This window comes from Natator depressus, chromosome 5 (assembly GCF_965152275.1).
Source record: "Natator depressus isolate rNatDep1 chromosome 5, rNatDep2.hap1, whole genome shotgun sequence".
NCBI lineage: Eukaryota > Metazoa > Chordata > Testudines > Cheloniidae > Natator > Natator depressus.
This window is the reverse complement of record NC_134238.1, coordinates 9639299-9661773: the sequence shown is the minus strand read 5'-3', so window position 1 is coordinate 9661773 and position 22475 is coordinate 9639299. Positions and strand designations below refer to the sequence as shown.

The following is a 22475-nucleotide window of genomic DNA, read 5'->3' as shown; positions in this document are numbered from 1 at the left end:
TGACTACAGCAAAAACTTGGTTTTGCACCAGTAAATTAAGTATGCATTGGAGGAATTTTCTAGGCAGAGACAGCTAATAAGTGAAGTAATACAGTAGTGTTTTTACAGGCAAAGTTCTGATATCACACTGTAAACAATAATTTTTAGCTAAGAAAGATACATATAATATGTGGATGGTGTTAAGCCCAGCCTGTGAATAAACGTATGATTGGTTTTCATGTTAGATAATTTAACATTTTGATTTTTTAAAAATTCAAGTTAAAAAAGTCAAAGAAAAGGGACAATCCTCTTCAGTTCTGCTGAATCCAATTACAAAATTAAATAATAAATTGCATTGATGGTGACTTTAGTGCTAATTAAGATTTATGGTGCGACAGTATATATTTATTATTTCTATTACAGGAGCACCTGCCTGGGAGTGACAATCAAGGATCAATGGCCCCATTGTGCTAGGCACTATACAGACAAGGAGCAAAGATGATCTGTCCCTGTATGTGAGAGCTTACAATCTAGGTGTTAGACAGGCAGCAGCAGGCAGATGAGGAAAAATGAGTAGTGGGGGGAAAGAGGTTTAGTATAAAAGTAGAACCACTTATCTAACCACTACTGCCACCCCCACCACGCACACACACACACTTTAACCATGGCTAATCCTATATTATAGGCGTTTTCCCCAAAATATCTAAAAACATATAATAAACTCATCTGTGGAATGTGCTTTATGATGTTTTCCCTTTAGCATTTTCTATTTGTGCAGTTTATCATAATGCATTTAATAATAAATATTTAGTACGTAGTATATCTTCAAATTGCTGTACAAACATTAGCTCATTAATCTTAACAGTACCCCACAGGATAGGTAGGTATCTCATTTTGTTGATGAGAAATGTGAGATTCAGGGTACATCTGCACTTGATCTGGGAGAGGTGAGTCCTAGCTTGCACAGAAGAACCCCGGGGTGGGGGGGTCAGGTGGGATTATACTCAGAGCTGCTACTCGTGTCACTGTGGACACTGCTATTTTCAGGCGTTAGCTGAAGCCTAGCTATGCAAGTTAGGAATCACACCTCTCAGCTCAAATGTAGATGTACCCTCAGTGACTTGACCAAGACCACACAAAAAGCAGTAACAGTTAGGATAAAGATTCAAGAGTTCCAGATTATTAAAAAAAATAAAAAAATAATTGCACACACACACCACACATACTGAGACATTTGCTTCCATGAGAACAGAGGCCAGTACTGAGAGCTCTAGAAAATCCTACCCACTGTCATTGTCTTCTGATTTAAGACAGTATTTTTAAATGCGAACATTTTGTGGTGGTCTGAGGAGAACATGTATTACATTAAAATAAGAAACTGAAATTTTCTGGACCTCAGATTAGCATATAGTAACTCATCACTTAACGTTGTAGTTATGTTCCTGAAAAATGAGACTTTAAGCGAAACGAAGTTAAGCTAATTCAATTTCCCCTTAAGAATTAATGTAAATGGGGGGGTTAGGTTCCAGGGATTTTTTTTTTTTGCCAGACAAAAGGCATTATATACATTTTAAACATTTTTAAACAAGCAATTTAATACAGGCATTAAAGAGGCTGGTGGTCCCCCATCAGCTCCCCTACGCCCCCCACGAGCCTCGCGCCAGCCAGCGGATCCCGTGAATCAGCACCTCTCCCCTCCTTCCGCTGCCTCCTGCCTGAAGCAATTAGCTGGTTTGCGGCGTTCAGGAGGCAGGAGAGGGAGGGGGGTGGCTGCGTGTCACATCCTTGCTCCTCCCCACAGCCTCCTGAATGCCGCAAGCCAGCTGATTGCCGTGGGCAGGAGACGGGGGCGGGGATCAGCAAGAAGACGCTGATCTGAGGGGTCCGTCGTCAGGCGCTAGGGGGGAGCATAAGGGAGCTGCCAGCTGTGGCCAAACTATGTTATAGGGGAGCATTGCAAAACTTTAAACGAGCATGTTCTGTAATGGAGCAGGGATGTAACATCGAAACAACATTAAGCGAGAGGATGTTAAGTGAGGAGTTACTATACTAAATTCAGCCCTAGATTATTTAAAAGAACCTGCTAGGGACCAGTGATGGTTTTTAGAGCTAGTACTTCACAAAGCTAATTTAGAAATGGATGGGGTTTTTTATTGGTTAATTGGGCATCGTTTTCTCCAGTGGTGTAAGCCATTCTTTTGTATACCTGCCAGGTCACAAGGTATTGCTTCTTAACAACAACAAAACATTCTGGCTGCTGTCTTGCTTTTTACCCATTAATTAAATTGTGACTATAATCAGCCTTATTCTGGAAAATTCCAGAACTAGAAATCAATATTTCTTATCACCTGAAAGCCTCGAATTCTATCTTTTAAGATAGTAGAAAACATTAACAGGAGATTTTCAAGGGCCCCCAGGGGAGAGAAGTGCCCAAACTCCACTGACCAAGTGGAAGTTGGGAGCCTAACTCCCCTTTATACCTTTGAAAAATCTCCCCCTTCATATACAACCACAGATGAGACACTGGCTACTAAAAATCATAAATTTAGGTGAGAAAAAGGCAATACAATCATTAGGTCTGACATCCCTTGCATCCCAAGGCTAAAAAAAAAAAAAAAATCTTATACCACTGGAAAAAAGAAACAGCCAACTTCATGATTTATAACAGTGGCAATCTTATAAAGACCTAAAATACCAAGAATTCACTTTGATATAGCAGTAAACTGTTCCAAGCCCTAGTGCTCAACTAGTGATTTGAAAGCCAAGAATTCACTTTTTTATAAGATTTCATCAGCTTTGAATATTTTAGTTAAAAACAAAAAAGTGAAGTGTTTCTACCACCATGCTGTTCTGTTACAGTAAAGTCAAACTAAAAAAAATTAAAAAGCAAAAACTTTACTCAACAGGTCAGCCCACCGATTTTTCTAGATTGCACCTAAAATAAATTGAACGTGAAACCGGAATAATCTAATTTTGCTTACTTTAGTTATTCAGCTCAAATATTATTCAGCAGGAAACTGTCTTTACAATTTCATTATTTTTTAGCACAAAAAACCCTTAAACTGTAACAAGAATTTGCAAGTTGATTGAGTTCTATCATTGCTCTCATGGGCCAAATTCTCTCATTAAAGATAGCCTATTCTGAAACACAGCTATTCTCTGAAATACCCTGGAGACAGACAGAATGCCATCAGTCAACAGAATAAGGATGTTGGCAGTTTTGCCCGCCTTTCAAATGGATAGGGAATGTGCAACTCTGACCCCTCTATTTCACTCAAAGAACATCAATATCTATTATAGTGTCCCTGAATGTGTAATCTCAATAATCCATGCCAACAATTGTTTACCTGCTAATTTGCCATGAAGGTCTCAAACAAATGTGAGGCCAAACCTCATAAGAATACAGAGTTAGTTTTGAGTTTGGTTTAAATATTTTATAGCATAATGTTAAAGATACTCTACTATATTCCAAAAACACCATTTTTACAAATGTAAGACCTCACTACCACTCTCCGTTATTTATTCTTTGATGAAAGATGGAGAGACACTGCCAATTTTGCAGATTATAGTGTGTTACGGTAAAGCGAAGTTTTGCTCAAGCAAGGTTCTGCTGTACCTCTTTGAAATTACAGTATTTATCAGTTTCTAAAACACTAACAAATAGGGGGTTTGATTGATCTCAGACTATGGGGTTAGTTAAACCAGGGTTCCAAGCTGTACCAGCAGGATACAACTATCTGTATCCAGAACCTAGATGGACACACAGGCAAGGCTTCAGAGACTGATAAAAGCTATTTTTTTTAAATACTGGGGAAGATATTCTAATGAAAAAATCCTTTAAATGGATCTGGCTCTGCAATTGCCCTATTTATCCAATACAATGCTGTTTTCACTTGAACCCTATATGAAAATACATGTTCATGAAAAATTCTGGAGTTCATTTACCCATAGAGATGAGATGAGATACTTGCATTTTGGAATTCACACAGTGATATTTCCAGAGTGAGTGATGTTTGCCTAAAAGGGAAATTGGAAGTTGTGTTCTTGCTACCTGCAGACTGGCATTCCTCGCATTTTAAATACTGCATTAAAATTAAATTGATAGAAAATACAGAAGGGGCCACTGCCACTTGATTTTTATATATAGTAATTGAGTGTTAAGTCACAGAATCTCAGATTCTATCAGCAGCTGTTTAACAGGCTGGTTCTCTGTCACAACACCAAAAAACAAATCTATCAACACAACTGTGACAAGTAATTTTCACTTAGACTATCACTCAGAGACAGGTGACAACCTACCCAAGTCCCATTAGATTCTATATGCTCAATAGGTGATCTTTATATTTTAAGTGGAAGCATAACAAACTTGAGAAGACAGGCAACTAATTTATGGACTGTTTTCTGCTGTTTCTAGAAAAGTGGTCCTGAATTTGTGTGAAGTAGCTTTTTAACAAGTCCTTCAAATTGTGGCTATTTCTACTTTTAAGCTGTGCCGTTAGCCACCTAATTATCTTATAATGCTTAGTAAGCCGTTTTATACCTTGATTATACTTCTTCTTCATGCTTCTAAGACTATTTCCTAGCTTGTTTGCAGAGCTGTGCAGAGCAAAGTAATTCCATTTCGCAGAGGATTTCAGTTTTAAAATTTGGTTTTGGTCCAATTCAGAATGAAAACCCAAAGATTTCTAAATTCTCTGTGAAAGGGAATGGAGCCATGACAGGTTTCATCAGACCCCTGTCTGGGTTCCATCAGAACTTCATTGAAATCAAATAGTGTCCAGGAGCCATTTTTATTTCAAATTGGAAAATTCCAATGAAAAAATGTGTCATTGGAATTTTTCTGACCACCTCTACTTGTTTGGTTTAAAACCAAGCTCTCTCTCTCCCAATAGCAACAAAAATATACACGACACATTAAGACAGCACAAATTCAGTTCCCACTTCAATCAACTGTGCACGTAGGGGGCAAAAGACATGCATGTTCCATAACCATCATTCCACTGTGAAGTGCATCATTCAAATGCAACAGCAGCACTTCAAAGGTCATAGACAAAGGGAGCAGCAGAAAAGCTGATATCATGATACAACATCTGTATACAAACACAACACTTTATAATATCCAGTCTATATGAGCAAATGCCTGTTATGAACCTTATGATCATACCTTTTCTACAGACCATGGAACAAGATATTAAAAGTGATGTGACTATATTAGGTAAGCAAACACAAATATACTGCAATCAGACAGCCTCCAACAAATACACTTACCTGAGAAAAATCATCATCAAGGTAGGAGAGTTGGATGGTTTTGTGGCTAAAGCATATGAAAATCTGAAAATCCAGATTTTCACCCCAGCTTTTCAAACTGAAATGTGGTCTTGGAAAATTCACTTAATCTCTTACCTTCATCTTCCCGTTTGTAAAATAGGGATAATAATACTTATTTACCTTGCAAGTTATTTGGGGAAGTTTGTTAATGTTTGGCCTGAGATCCTTAGAAGCAAGATGCTGCATAAATGCAAAATATTATATAATATTGAGGAATGCAGAGATTTCATCTATTTGTTATTATCGTGAAAACCTATTCAAAGTATCAAATGTGTCTTAGAATATACCAATCAATATGGGGAAATAAATCTCCATTATTCACTCAGACAAATGAGATTGTCTATTGGCACAGCTCTTGTGCAAAGTTTTGATAAGCCAATCCCGTATCAAGTCTACTAATGAAGACACGTAGATCTCTTCATCCCAGTCCAAGAATTATTTTTACATAAAGCTACTCTGAAAGTACTACTTGATTTGGGGAACAATAAATCAAAAAGTTTTTAATCACTTGCACGTATTAAATTCTGTAATCTTGAACTGTATTACATGAATGATTGACTTCTGTAATCTTGTTGTAGCTATACTATTTGATTTGTATGTACATAAACAGCTGCCACTGACAGCTGTCTACTGCTATCTTGCAAAAAATATTTCATCTCAGCAGGAAAACCTGTAATTTTTTTTGCTGCAAGTTTGCTTTTTTCTTCCTAAAGGAGATCATAAAACCTGCAAGGCACATACCTTTTCATAGTAAACTATTCCATATTCTTTATCATCACACTTGACACACCGAAACTCAATCATCAAGTACATAAAATTAGAACTTCGTTTTTCACTCTGAAAAGAAAAAAGGCTAAAAATGTGGATTGTATATTAAAGAAGAGCATCAATCTTCAGCATTTTCTTAACAGTAATAACCATATTTCCTTTGTGCTGTAAGTGATGGATCAAATTATCAGATGTTGTGGCAATTACTCAGTTTATAATTTCACATAACTACTTACTCAAGGACACAAGCTTCCTCTGGCATTATATATTGTCATTCACACTCCACAACAAACATTTGCATTCAAGAAGAAGAAACAGTTTAAGTGATCCAATGGAACAACAGACTTAAAGTTGCACTATAAAGGTGCTATGTTGACCCCCCAATGGCTTCAAGATACAGTCCGCTCAGTTTACAAGTTTTCTAATTGCTAACACTGAAAATAAAACTTGGGATCTTGGAGTTTTGGGGTGTGTTGTTTCTGATTTGCACATCAACACGAGGAATAAAAATTCTACTACTGAACCTTGGTAAACAGCTCTGCACAACTCACAAGAGAATTAGCCCGCCCACCCAGGGAGGTATTGACTCTCCAGGAAAGGGAGGTTGGTCTTGGAATTAAAGCACAGTCATGAGAATCAGAAGATAGGGTTCTGCCACAGACTGCCAACTTAACGTAGGGTCAAATCACTTCTTCCGTGCCAATTCTCCCTTCTGTAAAAACAGGTATGTTTCACTGAAGGTTAGAATTTGCACAGTACTTCAGAGTCACCCTTGGAAAGTGCTATAGAAATGCAAATCATTATCTCTGCAGATCTCATTGAAATGCCAAGTAGCTATAAAAAAAAAAAAAAACACACACAACTTAGGCTTTGTCTGCACTGGCAAGTAAAAGACAAAACTTTTGTCCTTCAGAGGTGTTAAAAAAAACTACCCACACACACTTTCCCCAAAAGACAAAAGTTTTGTGGATGACAAGCACTGGTGTGAACAGAACTTTCTCAGCAGATGTGCTCTCCTGCGGACGACATTAACACCGCTAGTTGTGGGTGGAAGTTTTTTTGTCAACAGGAGCGCGACACTGCCCTCCTTTTATCACAGCCATGTCACTAAAAGCTGAGTAGTGTAGACAGCCTTACACAAGCAAGTAGCTGTCAACACAGGGAGAAGATGTGTTGAGTAAGGTGGTCATTCTATACACCTTTCAGAGCACAGGCCATTTAAGGAGATAATTTTTGGCTTCATGGGTTAACACTTCCTTCCTGAATTGGGGGCAGGAGTTCACTCTGTAGGTTAAAAACAAATAAGCAATTGATTTAATCAAAAAAAAAGTCTCCAGATGCAATATTTTCCCTCCCAAACCAATATCAATTTAAACAAAAGGTAGTGAGTTGATTAGAAAATTATAACTTTAATGCTGAGTTTATATGGGTTGAAGTTTACTGAAGGAAGTTGTTGTGACAACTTTAATTCCGCCCCACCACATGATGCTCTAACAGTCTTAAGCACCTATAGCCAAGTTATCTAAATCTGCCTATTTTCAGCTACCTCTGTATCACTAACGCCAGAGAAAGTCATTCTTTTTAGATTGATTTCTTCCTTTAATGTGCACAAGAGAGAGAGAAGAAAAATAGGGCAAGTCATTTGAATTACAGTCTCACAAGCAAGCCAAGGCTTCCATATCAACAAGATCCAAAACCCATTATAAAGCTGATATATGATGACCTACCTCATTGATCATTTCTATTTCTCTAAAGGTCAGTCTGTCCAGCCAGTCTACTTTCACCATGTGACCTTGTCGATGAGACTTGGTGAGCTGCCATAGAAATATATAGTGATACTATTTAAATTGCTGTGACTAAAAAAGAATATCCAGGCCATAATTTCAAAGACAATCACATATGAAAGGGATGGGAAGAGAGGGAGTTTAAAAGCTTCTACATTACAAATAAAGTGGGCCTTATAAACAATCTGCATTATAAAAATATTCCCAGGATCCAAAACACATTGATCACAAAAGAAAGGACAAAATATACACATCACTAACCTTAGTTTTGAATTCATAATAATATGACATATATTAAAAGTGTCCTATTTGTAAAGCAGAGCTCTAGTATGACAATAGTTATGGCTTAGTGGTTCATTTCATGTGAAAGATTTCTGAATCTAAAATCTCCAAAATTAGAGAATGCAAAAGTTTGGTACTTCATTTAACTTTATAAACAATACTTCTTGTCCTTAAAAGTAAGTTAAAGATATGATTTCAGTAAGTCTGTCTTCACCAGTGATATTGCATACAGCAGAGATTCCAAAACTGTGGTCTTGAATCTACTGGTGGTCCATGGAGAGCTGGATGATATGTTACTGGTTCCTTCTGTCTCTCATTAAAACACATTAAAAATACATTCCTAATGCTACTATTCTGCCTAAGCAATTGCCATAGTTCCTACAGAGAGGTCATGTGACTATCATAGACTATCAGGGTTGGAAGGGACCTCAGGAGGTCATCTAGTCCAACCCCCTGCTCAAAGCAGGACCGATCCCCAATTAAATCATCCCAGCCAGGGCTTTGTCAAGCCTGACCTTAAAAACTTCTAAGGAAGGAGATTCCACCACCTCCCTAGGTAACACATTCCAGTGTTTCACCACCCTCCTAGTGAAACAGTTTTTCCTAATATCCAACCTAAACCTCCCCCACTGCAACTTGAGTCCATTACTCCTTGTCCTGTCCTCTTCTACCACTGAGAATAGTCTAGAACCATCCTCTTTGGAACCACCTCTCAGGTAGTTGAAAGCAGCTATCAAATCCCCCCTCATTCTTCTCTTCTGCAGACTAAACAATCCCAGTTCCCTCAGCCTCTCCTCACAAGTCATGTGTTCCAGACCCCTAATCATTTTTGTTGCCCTTCGCTGGACTCTCTCCAATTTATCCACATCCTTCTTGTAGTGCGGGGCCCAAAACTGGACACAGTACTCCAGATGAGGCCATACCAATGTCGAATAGAGGGGAACGATCACGTCCCTCGATCTGCTGGCAATGGCCCTACTTATACATCCCAAAATGCCATTGGCCTTCTTGGCAACAAGGGCACACTGTTGACTCATATCCAGCTTCTCATCCACTGTAACCCCTATCTCCTCTTCCAATGGCAGTCTATGAGACAATCTATTAATTGTGGTCCACACTGTACAGTTCAAGAAAAAACATAGAAGAAAGCAGTTTGTCAATCACTTGTGGGTGCAATAAAAGCTTACAAGAAACGGCAAGAGGCACAGGCACACACAAGTAGGAGCACTGGGCCCTCCTAAAGCTAAGAAATTAGGAAAGCCTTGAAATACGGTAAAGTTACCATCTTTTTTGCCAGAACAATTGAAATTATAGTATGTAGAATGTAAGGTAAAATTTTTAACACAAGTTATTTCTGAAAATTAGACACACATACTTTTGATTTTTTTACCTTTCATATCCAGCAAAAGTCCTCAGTCTTTATAGCAGAAATAAGAATGTATTATATTACACTATAAGGCTTGAAGACTTGTAAATTAAAGACTCCTGTAAGGCAACTGACTTGTTAATTTTGCATTTTTCTCGTGTGGTGAGGGTTTTTTTGTTTGTTTTTTTAAATAATCAGAATGTACCATGGCCTGCATTAAATGAATCTAAAACTAGGTAACTGACAGGGATCAAAATGTAACTAAACAGATAATCATGAAGCATTTTCTAGTGGTGTCCTGTAAAGATCTATTCTGGGCCCTACACTATTTAACATTTTTATCAATGACTTGCAGGGTTGCCAACTTTGGTTGGACGAATTCCTGGAGATTTCATCACGTGACATAATCTTTAATTAAAGATTAATCTTTAATTCCTAGAGACTCCTGGAGGGTAGGCAACCCTAATACTTGGAAGGGCACATACTATCAACACAAAGTCTGAAATGACGAAGATTGGGGAGTGGTAAAAAAAATGGATATGACAGGTCACTCAGAGTAATCTGGATCGTTTGGTAAACTGGGTGCAAGCAAACAAAATGCATTTCAATATTGTCAAATATGAAGTTATACCCTGGGGAAAAAAGAACGGAGGTCATATATACATGTAGGCTCTATCCTGGGAAGCAGTGTGACTGAAAAATTCCTGTGGGTCATTGCGGATAATCAGCAGCAAATTAGCTCCAAAGAGATGCAGTTACCAAAAGGGCTAATGTGATCCTTGGATATATAAACAGCGGTATCTCAAGCAGAAGTAGAAGGATTATATTACTTTAGTATTTGGCACTGATGCAACTGCTCCTAGAATACTGTCCGCAGTTTTGGAGTGAACAATTCAAGGTAGATGATGATAAATTGGACAGGGTTCAGAGAAGAGCCACAAGAATGATTAAACAGTTGGAAAACATATCTTATTGTGACAGACTCAAGGAGCTCAATCTATTTAGCTTAAACTGAAGGTTAGACTCTGATTTAAGTCACCCCTAAGTACCTATATGGGGAACAAATATTTGATAATAGGCTTTTCAATCTAGCACACAAAAGATATAACCTGATCCAATGTTTGGCAACTGAAGCTAGACAAATTCAGACCAGAAATAAAGTGTAAATTTTTAACAGTGAGGATAAACAATCACTGAACAACTTACCAATGGCAATGATTTATTCTCCATCATTGGCAATTTTTAAAATCAAGTTTGGATGTTTTTCTAAAAGATATGCACTAGTTCAAACAGAAATTAATTCAGGGAAGTAAAATGCAGGTCAGACTAAATGATCACAGGAGTCTTTTCTGGCCTCAGAATCTATGAAAAGTTATGTTAGTACTTCTGTTAAGCAAATTATTATGGCTCAGCAATTGTTCATAGCCAATATACCAGTAATTCAAATATGGACAACAACAACAAAAAGCATTGAGTGCAAAGCATAAAACAGCTCAGTTGCCTTATAAAAATCTATTAAGTGGAACTACACGGGCATAGTACGCTATCAAAATACATGCACAATATGCTGCTGCTATGTGGCTGTCCTAGCACCATTCTGCAAGTCTAAAATGTAAGGGCTGAAAAGTGAAGTATTGCTTTTGCCAATGTGTGTCTATAGACAGGCTCAATGAGCATTAGGATAACTTATTTTATATATCATATGCATGCTGTATATTTACATTGGGTAAAGGAAAGTAGACAAACATTTAAATTTCATTTACTCTTTTCACAAGATACTTTCTTTTGACTGGGGAGGGGGGGGAGAAGAACAGGAGGGGGAAAAAAAAACGCAGTTCAGCCAGAAGTTTCTCTTCCTTTCTGTAATTACCATAGCACCTTCAGGCCCAAATCAGGGCCCATTGTGATCGTATTGTGCAAACATGTAATGAATAAATTGCATGGAGTTGGTGATAATTTCAAAAGTCATGAGTCAAAAGAAAAAGATTGTTTTACACCTTATTTATTTAAGTCAGTCAAAGTATATTTTTTAAAAAAACCTGCCACATGTTGTTGGGTTTTTTGCCTTTGTAGAGAGAAGCTGCATGCCCCCAATTTGCGTGCAATCATCACAGAGCTAAAATTCAACCTTAGATGCATACAGTTTAAACCTAACTGTTCACTACCTAGAAAGGATTTTGCTTACTCTCTCCTTTCACCTTGGGTGTGGGGAACTACCACTGTACCCCTCTCCCTACCTGGACAGGACTGAATTAGGGCCACTGCCTCTTCTTTCTCTCCATGATCTCCCTCAAGTCTTCTGTCCCTATCACCTGCATCCATTTGCCTCCCCATATTTCCCTCTTATTCTGCTACATATTTTTCTCCTTCTCTGCCATGCCACATTTCCCTGTATCTGCTACTAAAATTCCTTTGATTCCTGACATATTCTCCCTCCCTGTTGCTCCCATCATCCCATTCTCAACACCTCCCACATTCTCCTGCTTATCCCTCAGATGGCAGCTAAGGCAGCCACCATGTTCCCTGAGCAAGCTACCTTCAGTCATTGGAAGCAATGAGGGCTGGTAGCATCACTTTCCGTTAAAGAAACCTGGAGGCCATCTTGCTGTGGGCAGTCTGTGGCTTCAGTACACTGAAACTAACTGAAAACAGCTAATTTGGTAAGGGTACAACTTCAAAAGACTGAAAGCAGGAATTAGAATGACAAGAATCCTTTAAAAAAAATTACCTAAATGAGGAACTGTAGTTCCCATGGTAACAGCTAAAAGATTATGATTATGCAGGATTGGTTAACTTTCAGCTGTGTGTGTGTGTGATCTGTGGATCCTTCCAGTAAATCCCCCAACATTTGCACCTGTTCAGATCTAATCTACAAATTAAATTGTACAGCAGGGAGGAAGAGCACAGCAATACTCTCTCAGTATATTGGACAGTATGGTAGTCTTCAGACACAGATTTTTTTAAATTACAGCTATATTTTCCATCCCTCCCATCGCAACAATGCAGAGTGCCTCAAATTATAAATCTTGAAGTATTCTTTTACAAGGCCAGTCTCTCCACTCTAGCAAGCTTCACCAAAGCTGGAGGAAAACGAAGAAACCAAGGTTATGACATCCAAAAGCCAGCATAACTCAAAGTTGAATTTTGCTCTCTATATAGCATTACTGGAATGGAGGATGGTAGACAGGTTGAAAGCCAAGTTTGTTCAATGGAAGCAGTTTATTAATGGTTTCCTTGAGATTAGTTATTTGATTACTGCTCTGGATATTTGTGTGGAAGGCTGAAACAGTGTTGCTGAAATCAAATCCTACTTACTCTGGTAATCCATCCTGGCTAAATGTTATATACATGACCACCATTCACTGGATTCAAACTTGCAATGTTTTCCATTTGTCTGAATATACAGCACTGAGCTTTTTCAAGATGATTAAAGAAATAGATTTGCCAAATAAGGGTCCCAGATCCTTTGTAGATTTTTTTTTTTTTCCCCTCTTCTGAATCACCATGTTTCTTTCTCATTTCTCAAATCGCTGCTGCTTGGGTAAGTTTCCATTTAGAGGAAAATTCCTTTTATTTCTGAGGTGGGGAGGAGTTTCCCCCCTCCAGTTAGAGTACGAACAGTGCCTTAGCTGGTGTTATATAATCAATCAATACAACTCCATTTAAAGATAATACTATACTATCTTGTACAGGGCACTACTTTGTCCCAAGCACACAAGGTGGCGTGAGGAGTCAACCTCATCTTCTCCTCCCCTCAAACATCTCTGCATAATAAAGGGATGACACACAAAAGGAAGAGATGCCTTGCAGAAGGTAGGTTCCCTATTATTTTGAGGGCTGGGTTTACCCACAGCCTAGAAAAGTTTAACTCTTTTTGCTTATATTAGCATATCAAGGTTCTCTAATGTTGAACAGGTTTTACTACTTGTGGCAGCATTTTGTTTCTGCTCAGGCCTCCCCCCCAAGTTTGTAGGGATACTGCCAGGGAAGAATGACTTATATAGAGTAAGGGATGTTGAAGCACCTCTAACTTATTTCTATATCTTAGTTAGAGATAAAGCAAGAACAGGCCCTAATGAGCAGGGATGCCAATCTGGTGGCAACTCAATGAACGTATGGAATATTTCTGGAAGCCCCTTGCAATGGAAAGAAACCTATGTCTATTTATAAAAAAAAAAAAAAAAAATACCTTTTGCCAACTTCTGTGAAAATTCTAACTGGAAAGGATGAGAGCGTGTACAGATATCTATGCCCACACCACACGAGCATGCTTTCAGACATGTCTCGAGAATGGTGTCGGTTAATATTAGAAATGGCAAATTTGACTATCAAAAGCTTTAACCAAGTAAGCAACCATAAAAAACCCAGCCCTTGATTAAAGGTAATTTCACATCAAAAAATCACAATTCATAGCAGAGTGGGAAGGTTTCTTATTAATAAATGTTAGACTGCTTAGTGTCAGAAGCATGCACTCAATTATCTAAATTATGCTTCACGAACCTAAGCAAAAGTCTTCATAAAGGCTGAATTTACTGGAGATACTTAAAAAAATCCTGGGATGGACAAAGCATGAGAATTTACTAAGTTTTTAAAATGCTTTGAACAGCAGCTGAAAGTGCCAGCCCAGCCTGACTCTAGCCACTGCAGGAATGAGGCCTCAACATAACAAGTATTTCTACCATGAGCCAAACCACTACCACGTTGGTCTTTAGGACACTACACAGGTCTTTCTTCTTCACTAGGAGGCAATGATGCTGCAGGTCTGTACAGAAAAGTACATTTGACAACCATTGGGAAAAAAATCATCCTATTCCCCATGGTACTAAGACTGGCTCTGTAGCCCAATATCAGCCTTCATTGCAACAAGTTCAAGCTATCAGAGGGGTAGCCGTATCAGTCTGTATCCACAAAAACAACGAGGAGTCTGGTGGCACCTTAAAAACTAACAGATTTATTTGAGCATAAGCTTTCGTGGGTAAAAAAATCACTTCTTGCACAGAGTTCAAGCTGTTTGTCCTTGCCTTAAGGCTAAGCATTTTAACCTCACCCTATCCAGCTACTCTATATTGTGTCAACTGTCCCCATCACTCCACCAGCAATGTCAGCCTTGACAGATCTCTTCTCTCACGAGCACCTCTTCACTTTCCCCTAGAACAGGGGTTCTGAACCTTTTTTTTTCTGAGCCTCCCCCCACTACCCAACATGCTATAGAAACTCCACGGCCCAGTTGTGCCACAACTGATTTTCTGCATATAAAAGCTGGGTCTGGCATTAGTGAGTAGCAAGCAGGGCAACTGCTCAGGGCCCCATGCCACAGGAAGCATCGCAAAGCTAAGTTGCTCAGTCTTCAGCTTTAGCCCCAGGTGGTGGAGCTTGGGTCCCAGGCTGCAGTCCTGCACAGCGGGGTTTGGCTTTCTGCCTTGGGTCCTAGCAAGTCTAACACCAGCCATGCTTGATGGACCCCCTGAAACCTGCTCGAGCTTCCCCAGGAGGCCTCGGTCCCCTCGTTGAGGACCATTGCCTAGAATACATAAGGGGTGGAATGAACGGCACTGATCTACATTATAATAAATCCAAACTTTGGTTTCTATGCTATGGTCCGCCAGTCATTTTTTGTGACAGATGTCTGATCTCTCGTTACTCAGCAGAAAGAGTCACCAACTCATTTCACATCAGATCAAACACCTGATGTCAGAGAGCGATACCAAGGGTGATGCATATGCCAGATACATTAAGCAATGCTGCTATAAATTTGAATGAGCTGGTACTGTAATTACTTTTTGTACTAGCCTTTCATCGCAACAGATCTGGATTCAAATCTAGGCCAGGACCCTCATGAAAATGAGTACAATATTCACTTCTTTAATATTTGTCCATTTCACAAATTCTGTACTTAAAATCAGCATAATATGCTGAACCACCAGTTAGAAGGAACCAGGGTAGATTTGATTTAAATGAAATTGATTTAAATCATGATTTAAATCACTAGTCAGGAAGACTCGATTTAATCATGGTTTTCTACATAAAAGTGCGTTCTCGTTGGTTGTTATAACCTTCATACATATTCTTCACAACTCAGAGATAGATGTAGGTTCCATTTTTAGAAGGTACACACTATACATTTTTAAACAGTGATTTATTTTGAAAATTTTTCAGATTAGTTTTACAGCTATATCAGAAAATGAATGATTGTTTGGTTATTTCATTTACCAAAGGTAACTGAAGCAGATATGTATGAAGTCATTGGGGGGTAAACTCTCTCTGATTCAACGGGTTAATCATTAATATTTGGAGGATTTTCGTGCCATGCTGTATTAGGAGGAGAATGTCAGCAGACAGTCATTTAAATTGTGTTATTTAACTAAAACAACAACTTTAAGTATTCTGGATTTTTTTCTTCAACAGCAAACATAATATTTTAACAAAACAAGCATATGTCCCTCGCTTCTCACATTTATCTCCAGACTTCTTCTTCCTGTCCAGATCTATTCTGCCCCCAACAATCTTCTATTCATTGAACTTTTTGAAACTTTGCACTTTTAGAGAGAGGTAAGGGATTGACTCCGTGTACACAAATTTGCAGAAGGACAATAGAGTTGAGGTCTGTTATCTCTCATCTCTATATATAATTTATTTTAAAACATTTTTGCTGTTAACAAGCATGTTACCTCGAGACACAAATCCGCAGTTTGAGAACTGCAAAACTAAGCATCTCTGATGGTATCTTCTAGACTGAGCACTGAGTCCCATTGAGTAGATAGAAATAATCTATACAGAAGCCCCTGGAACCCCATCAGATTGGGTCCCTAATCCATGAACTATTGGAAGTCATTTACAAAACTTTTCTTAAACACCTATATGAATATATTGTCTCATACTATAGAATTCGAATTTATAATCCCTATTCCATGACGAGATATCTTTGAGCTATAATGGATCTTAATTAAAAATACCTTTAGGTGGATTTTTTTGATAAAATGCTTTGAGGAAAAAAACCTAATTTAAATAAAAAATTCGTTTTGATTTTATTTTTTTAAAATCATTGGTTTTTATCCACCCTGGAAGGAACCTAAGAATGGAACAATAGGGATACTGCAGTCCAGAATTAGGGTTCAACAGAACATCTGCAGAAAAGTTTGAATCATACCGGTCCATAGTTAAAAGAAAAGGAGTACTAGTGGCACCTTAGAGACTAACCAATTTATTTGAGCATAAGCTTTCATGAGCTACAACTCACTTCATCGGATGCATACAGACTAACACGGCTGCTACTCTGAAACCTGTCCATCGTTAGTAATTCTAGTCAGCAGTTAGTTCTTACTTTCACGAGTATTCACGCTGAAAATCCTAACATACAGCTATCCAATAGTGGGGAAAAAGACTGCCATGAAATTTATCTTCATTGTTTGCAGCTTGACCTCTAATTAATCAGCCATTTTAAACCTGTCAAATTGAAGACTGGCCTCAGGCTTCTGACGCCTTCTGTTCTGAAACCTTTTCCATGGGAATATTAGAAACATGAACTTGTACCAATGTCTGTCAGGTTATGTGCTTAAGGCAGTTGATTTACTTGACATTATTTTGAGGCTCTCGACTCCAGTATAACCGAACCTAAGTTACAAGCATTTGATAAGTCACAGACGGCAACTTTCTGAATTTAATTCTCAGAAGTTGAAATATCACCACCTAACTCAGTAAACTGCAGTTACTAATTTTTTTCTGGTAAAGCTCATGCAAAATTTTCTTTCATAGAATTCATCTGCTGACCATCTAGAATCACAGAAAAGGAACTGGGGAAGGGAAAATCCTATGTTGTGCACTCACAGTCTGAGCAGCTGGAAAGAAAGTTTAGAGAAGACACAGATGAAGGGGGAAAAAAAACAAACAAACAAAAAAAAAACAAACATATAGCCAGCTCTTAGGTTTCAAGCTGAATTTTGTACTGGGTACTTCTACAACCAAATCACAATGACCAAAACCAATAGTCTCTTGTAACTTTCCCTTCATGTGTCCCCTCCTTCAAACAAGTCTATGAAGACAAGCATTACAGATAGGGCCCTACCGAATTTGTGGCCATGAAAAACACGTCACGGATCATGAACTCTATTTTGTTGTGTGCATTTACCCTATCCTATACAGATTTCACAGGGAAGACCAGCGTTTCTCAAATTGGGGGTCCTGACCCAAAAGGGAGTTGTAGGGGGGGGAAGAGGGTGACAAGGCTATTTGGCAGGCAGTGAGGGGCACAGTATTGACACTCTTACTTCTGCGCTACCTTCAGAGCTGGGTGGCCGGAAAGCGGCAGCTGTTGGCTGGGAGCCCAGCTCCGAAGGCAGCGCCCCGCCAGCAGGCGCACAGAACTAAGGGTGGCAATACCATACCATGCCATGCCACCCTTACTTCTGAAATGCTGCCTTCACAGCTGGGCGGCCGGACAGTGGCAGCCGCTGACTGAGGGCCCAGTTCTGAAGGCAGCAGCACAGAAGTAAGGGTGGCAATACCACACCAGGCCATCCTTACTTCTGCGCTGCTGCTGGCACAGGCTCTACATTCAGAGCTGCCACTCTCCAGCTGCTCAGCTCTGAAGGCAGCACCGCCGCCAGCAGCAGCGCAGAAGTAAGGGTAGCAGTACCACAACCCCCCTACAACTCCCTTTTGGGTCAGGAACCCCACAATTACAACGCCGTGCAATTTCAGATTTAAAGAGCTGAAATCATGACATTTACAATTATTACAATCCTCTGACTGTGAAATTGACCAAAATGAACTATGCATTTGGTAGAGCCCTAACTATAGAGATGCCCTTCTGTCTTTGGATCCTCCTGTCCCAGATTTTAGAGCAAAACCCCTTTCTCTCCAAATATAGACAAACCTCGTCTTAAGATTCTAACCAAGCTCATTTGTATTTGATTATTTCCCAGTAGTGAAAGCCTCCCTGGGCTGACACTAAACCACTGCTGGGATTTCCAAACAGACGTAGCTCAGAAGGTCATATCCCAGGGGCATTACTGGGGCAGTGTGTGTCATGGCTACACCCACCGAGCACCAAATGATCTATACCCCACCCTTCAGCACAAAAGCATCTAGTCCAATGATACTGAGACTGAGGCTCACAAGCTGCAAGTGGCTCTTTAAAGTGTTGCAAAGAGCCACAGGAGACATGTGATATTAAAACACTAATTTAATTATTAACCAATCAGGATGCTTTTACTGGACTCTCTCATAAAAAACCAACCTTCCACACAAACTTCCTCGTGGCTGGACTTTACAAAAACTAGAAAAGCCATTTACAACACACACTTTGCTTCTCTACAAAAAAAAAAAAAGAAACACTAAACTATCTAAACTACTACATGCCACAAGGGGCCACAACAGTGGCAGAACACAATGCCATCCACAGCCTCAGAAACAACTCTGACATCATAATCAAAAAGGCTGACAAAGGAGGTGCTGTCATCTTCATGCATTTGCTTGAGGAACTCCCTGAGTTCAGGGACAGACACAGACACACCCCTGGAACCCCGATCTGGGATATTCTATCTACTACCCAAGATCCATAAACCTGGAAATCCTGGGTGCCCCATCATCTCAGGCAATGGCACCCTGACAGCAGGATTGTCTGGCTATGTAGACTCCCTCCTCAGGCCCTACGCTACCAGCACTCCCAGCTGTCTTCGAGACACCACTGACTTCCTGAGGAGACTACAGTCCATCGGTGATCTTCCTGAAAACACCATCCTGGCCACTATGGATGTAGAAGCCCTCTACACCAACATTCCACACAAAGATGGACTACAAGCCGTCAGGAACACTATCCCCGATAATGTCACGGCAAACCTGGTGGCTGAACTTTGTGATTTTGTCCTCACCCATAACTATTTCACATTTGGGGACAATGTATACCTTCAAATCAGCGGCACTGCTATGGGTACCCGCATGGCCACACAGTATGCCAACATTTTTATGGCTGACTTAGAACAACGCTGCCTCAGCTCTCGTCCCCTAATGCCCCTACTCTACTTGCACTACACTGATGACATCTTCATCATCTGGACCCATGGAAAAGAAGCCCTTGAGGAATTCCACCATGATTTCAACAATTTCCATCCCACCATCAACCTCAGCCTGGACCAGGCCACAAAAGAGATCCACTTCCTGGACACTACAGTGCTAATAAGCGATGGTCACATAAACACCACCCTATACCGGAAACCTACTGACCGCTATACTTACTTACATGCCTCCAGCTTCCATCCAGGACACACCAAACGATCCACTGTCTACAACCAAGCTCTACGATACAACCGCATTTGCTCCAACCCCTCAGACAGAGACAAACACCTACAAGATCTCTATCAAGCATTCTTACAACTACAATACCCACCTGCAGAAGTGAAGAAACAGATTGACAGAGCCAGAAGAGTACCCTGAAGTCACCTACTACAGGACAGGCCCAACAAAGAAAATAACAGAACGCCACTAGCCATCACCTTCAGCCCCCAACTAAAACCTCTCCAGTGCATCATCAAGGATCTACAACCTATCCTGAAGGATGACCCATCACTCTCACAGATCTTGGGAGACAGGCCAGTCCTTGCTTACAGACAGCCCCCCAACCTGAAGCAAATACTCACCAGCAACCATACGCCACACAACAAAAACACTAACGCAGGAACCTATCCTTGCAACAAAGCCCGTTGCCAACTGTGTCAACATATCTATTGAGGGGACACCATCATAGGACCTAATCACATCAGCCACACTATCAGAGGCTTGTTCACCTGCACATCTACCAATGTGATATATGCCATCATGTGCCAGCAATGCCCCTCTGCTATGTACATTGGCCAAACCGGACAGTTTCTATGTAAAAGAATAAATGGACACAAATCAGATGTCAAGAATTATAACATTCAAAAACTAGTCAGAGAACACTTCAATCTCTTTGGTCACTCGATTAGACCAAAAAGTCGCAATTCTTCAACAAAAAACTTCGAAAACGGACTCCAACGAGAGAGACTGCTGAATTGGAATTAATTTGCAAACTGGACACCATTAAATTAGGCTTGAATAAAGACTGGGAGTGGATGTGTCATTACACAAAGTAAAACTATTTCCCCATGTTTATTCCCCACACATACACTGTTCCTCACACTTTCTTGTTAACTGCTGGAAATGGCCCACCTTGATCATCACTACAAAAGGGTTTTTTTCTCTCCTGCTGGCAATAGCTCACCTTACCATACACACTGTAATGAGAGTGATCAGGTAACGCCCACTGTTTCATGTTCTCTGTTTATATAAAATCTCCCCACTGTATTTTCCACTGCATGCATCCAATGAAGTGAGCTGTAGCTCACGAAAGCTTATGCTCAAATATATTTGTTAGTCTCTAAGGTGTCACAAGTACTCCTTTTCTTTTTGCGAATACAGAACAACATGGCTGCTACTCTGAAACCTGTCAATACTTCGTCAGTCATTGTCCTGTGAAAATAATATATAATTTATATATAAACTAAATATTTTCCCGTCATACTGTTTAAATATGAATATATAATACATGAAACAATGAATTCACGCTACTGTGGCTCTTTTGGGTAATCTTGATTGCTAATTTGGCTCCTGAACTACGGAGGTTTGAGCATCACTGATCTAGTCAATCACTTCAACCCATGCAAAACTGCTTCCTACTGTCTTGTGCCTCTTCTACCTGAAAGTAGAGTATCCAAATCTGAACAGTAGCCACACTAATTTCCCTTTACGCCAAAAGGTAAAAGTAAAAGACCATATAAAATATTGATGTATGCAAGAGGTCAATCATTATAGCAGGTTAAATGTAATCCTAATGAGCCAATTTGGTTCCCCCATTTCCTTCCCCACAATACATCATGGATTATCTACATATACAGAATTCAGGATGTCCGCAGACACTTACCCCTTCAGAAACAATGTCGGTCTCTAGAAATACATAAACAGCTTAAAATAAACAATTAGAAAGGCCGCCAAGCATTGTGAAATAAGAAATATGTTCTCTGGAAGATGAATACTATCTTACCCTGAAGAACCGAATGCTTTCACTGATGTTAAGGACAAGGTGGTGGTATGATCAGCCAATTTCATTCAGCTGATAGGAGCAGTGATGTGGGTAGAGGGGAGGGAAAGTGGAAGAAGTGATAATTTAACAGCAAAGCTTTCTTTTTAAAGCAATCAACCAACCTATCAGTCCTAAGGTAGGATTATGTAATTGTAATGTCCTCATGTCATTACTATTAAACAAAGCACTAAAATGTTCCACTCTCTGCATATAAATTACGGAGATAAGGGAATGGAGCTTGCTTTGCCAACAATCCCCTGGGAGGGCAACTTCATAGCTTTCAGCCACGCTGACAGTTTTCGAAGCAACTTTCAAACATTTCACGTTAGCGTGATGATATGGCACTCCATTACCAAACTGAATGCTTGCCACAGTTTCATCAACCTGAGAAGGTTATGTATGAAACATTTTCTTTCCACAGCAGAATGGGAGTTTCAACAATGTCCAAAACCTACACGAGCATGACTGAATTCTTCATGTGGATCAACGAAGTGCTGGTCAAAAAAGTGTCAAGAAATAAAAAGGATTTTCCTTCAAATGGAAAGCAGCTCTTTCAGCTGTATGTATTTTTTTTTTTAAGTAATAATTCATTTGGTGGATTTCAACTTGGTCTCTAGTGTCAGACAATCAATCAATCATCATAAGACCATCACAGATGATCATAAATCAGACCAGTACTTTAACTGCAAACATATTACAGAAGTCAATGAGGATGACTTTGGAACACCGCGTCCACAGATACTATGCCTACATTTAACCAACACTGTTAATCACTCATTTTAACAAATATTCAAATTCTCTTTTACATACAGCAATACAAGATCACTAATTGCTCATCAACTGCTAAATAGGTTATAAGAACCCTGAAAGTCTG

The 22475-nt window shown here is 39.5% G+C and overlaps 1 protein-coding gene across 1 annotated transcript in view; it reads right to left on the bottom strand.

Annotated features, from left to right (window-relative positions):
* Nucleotides 1-22475, bottom strand: part of PIK3C3 (phosphatidylinositol 3-kinase catalytic subunit type 3) — a 135845-nt gene that overhangs the window by 103482 nt on the left and 9888 nt on the right. Inside the window, exons 5-6 of the mRNA XM_074952302.1 lie at nucleotides 7803-7889; nucleotides 6049-6144 (exon numbers count right to left, since the gene is read on the bottom strand). Of these exons, the coding sequence (XP_074808403.1) occupies nucleotides 6049-6144; nucleotides 7803-7889 (183 nt within the window). The remainder of the gene's footprint in view (nucleotides 1-6048; nucleotides 6145-7802; nucleotides 7890-22475) is intronic.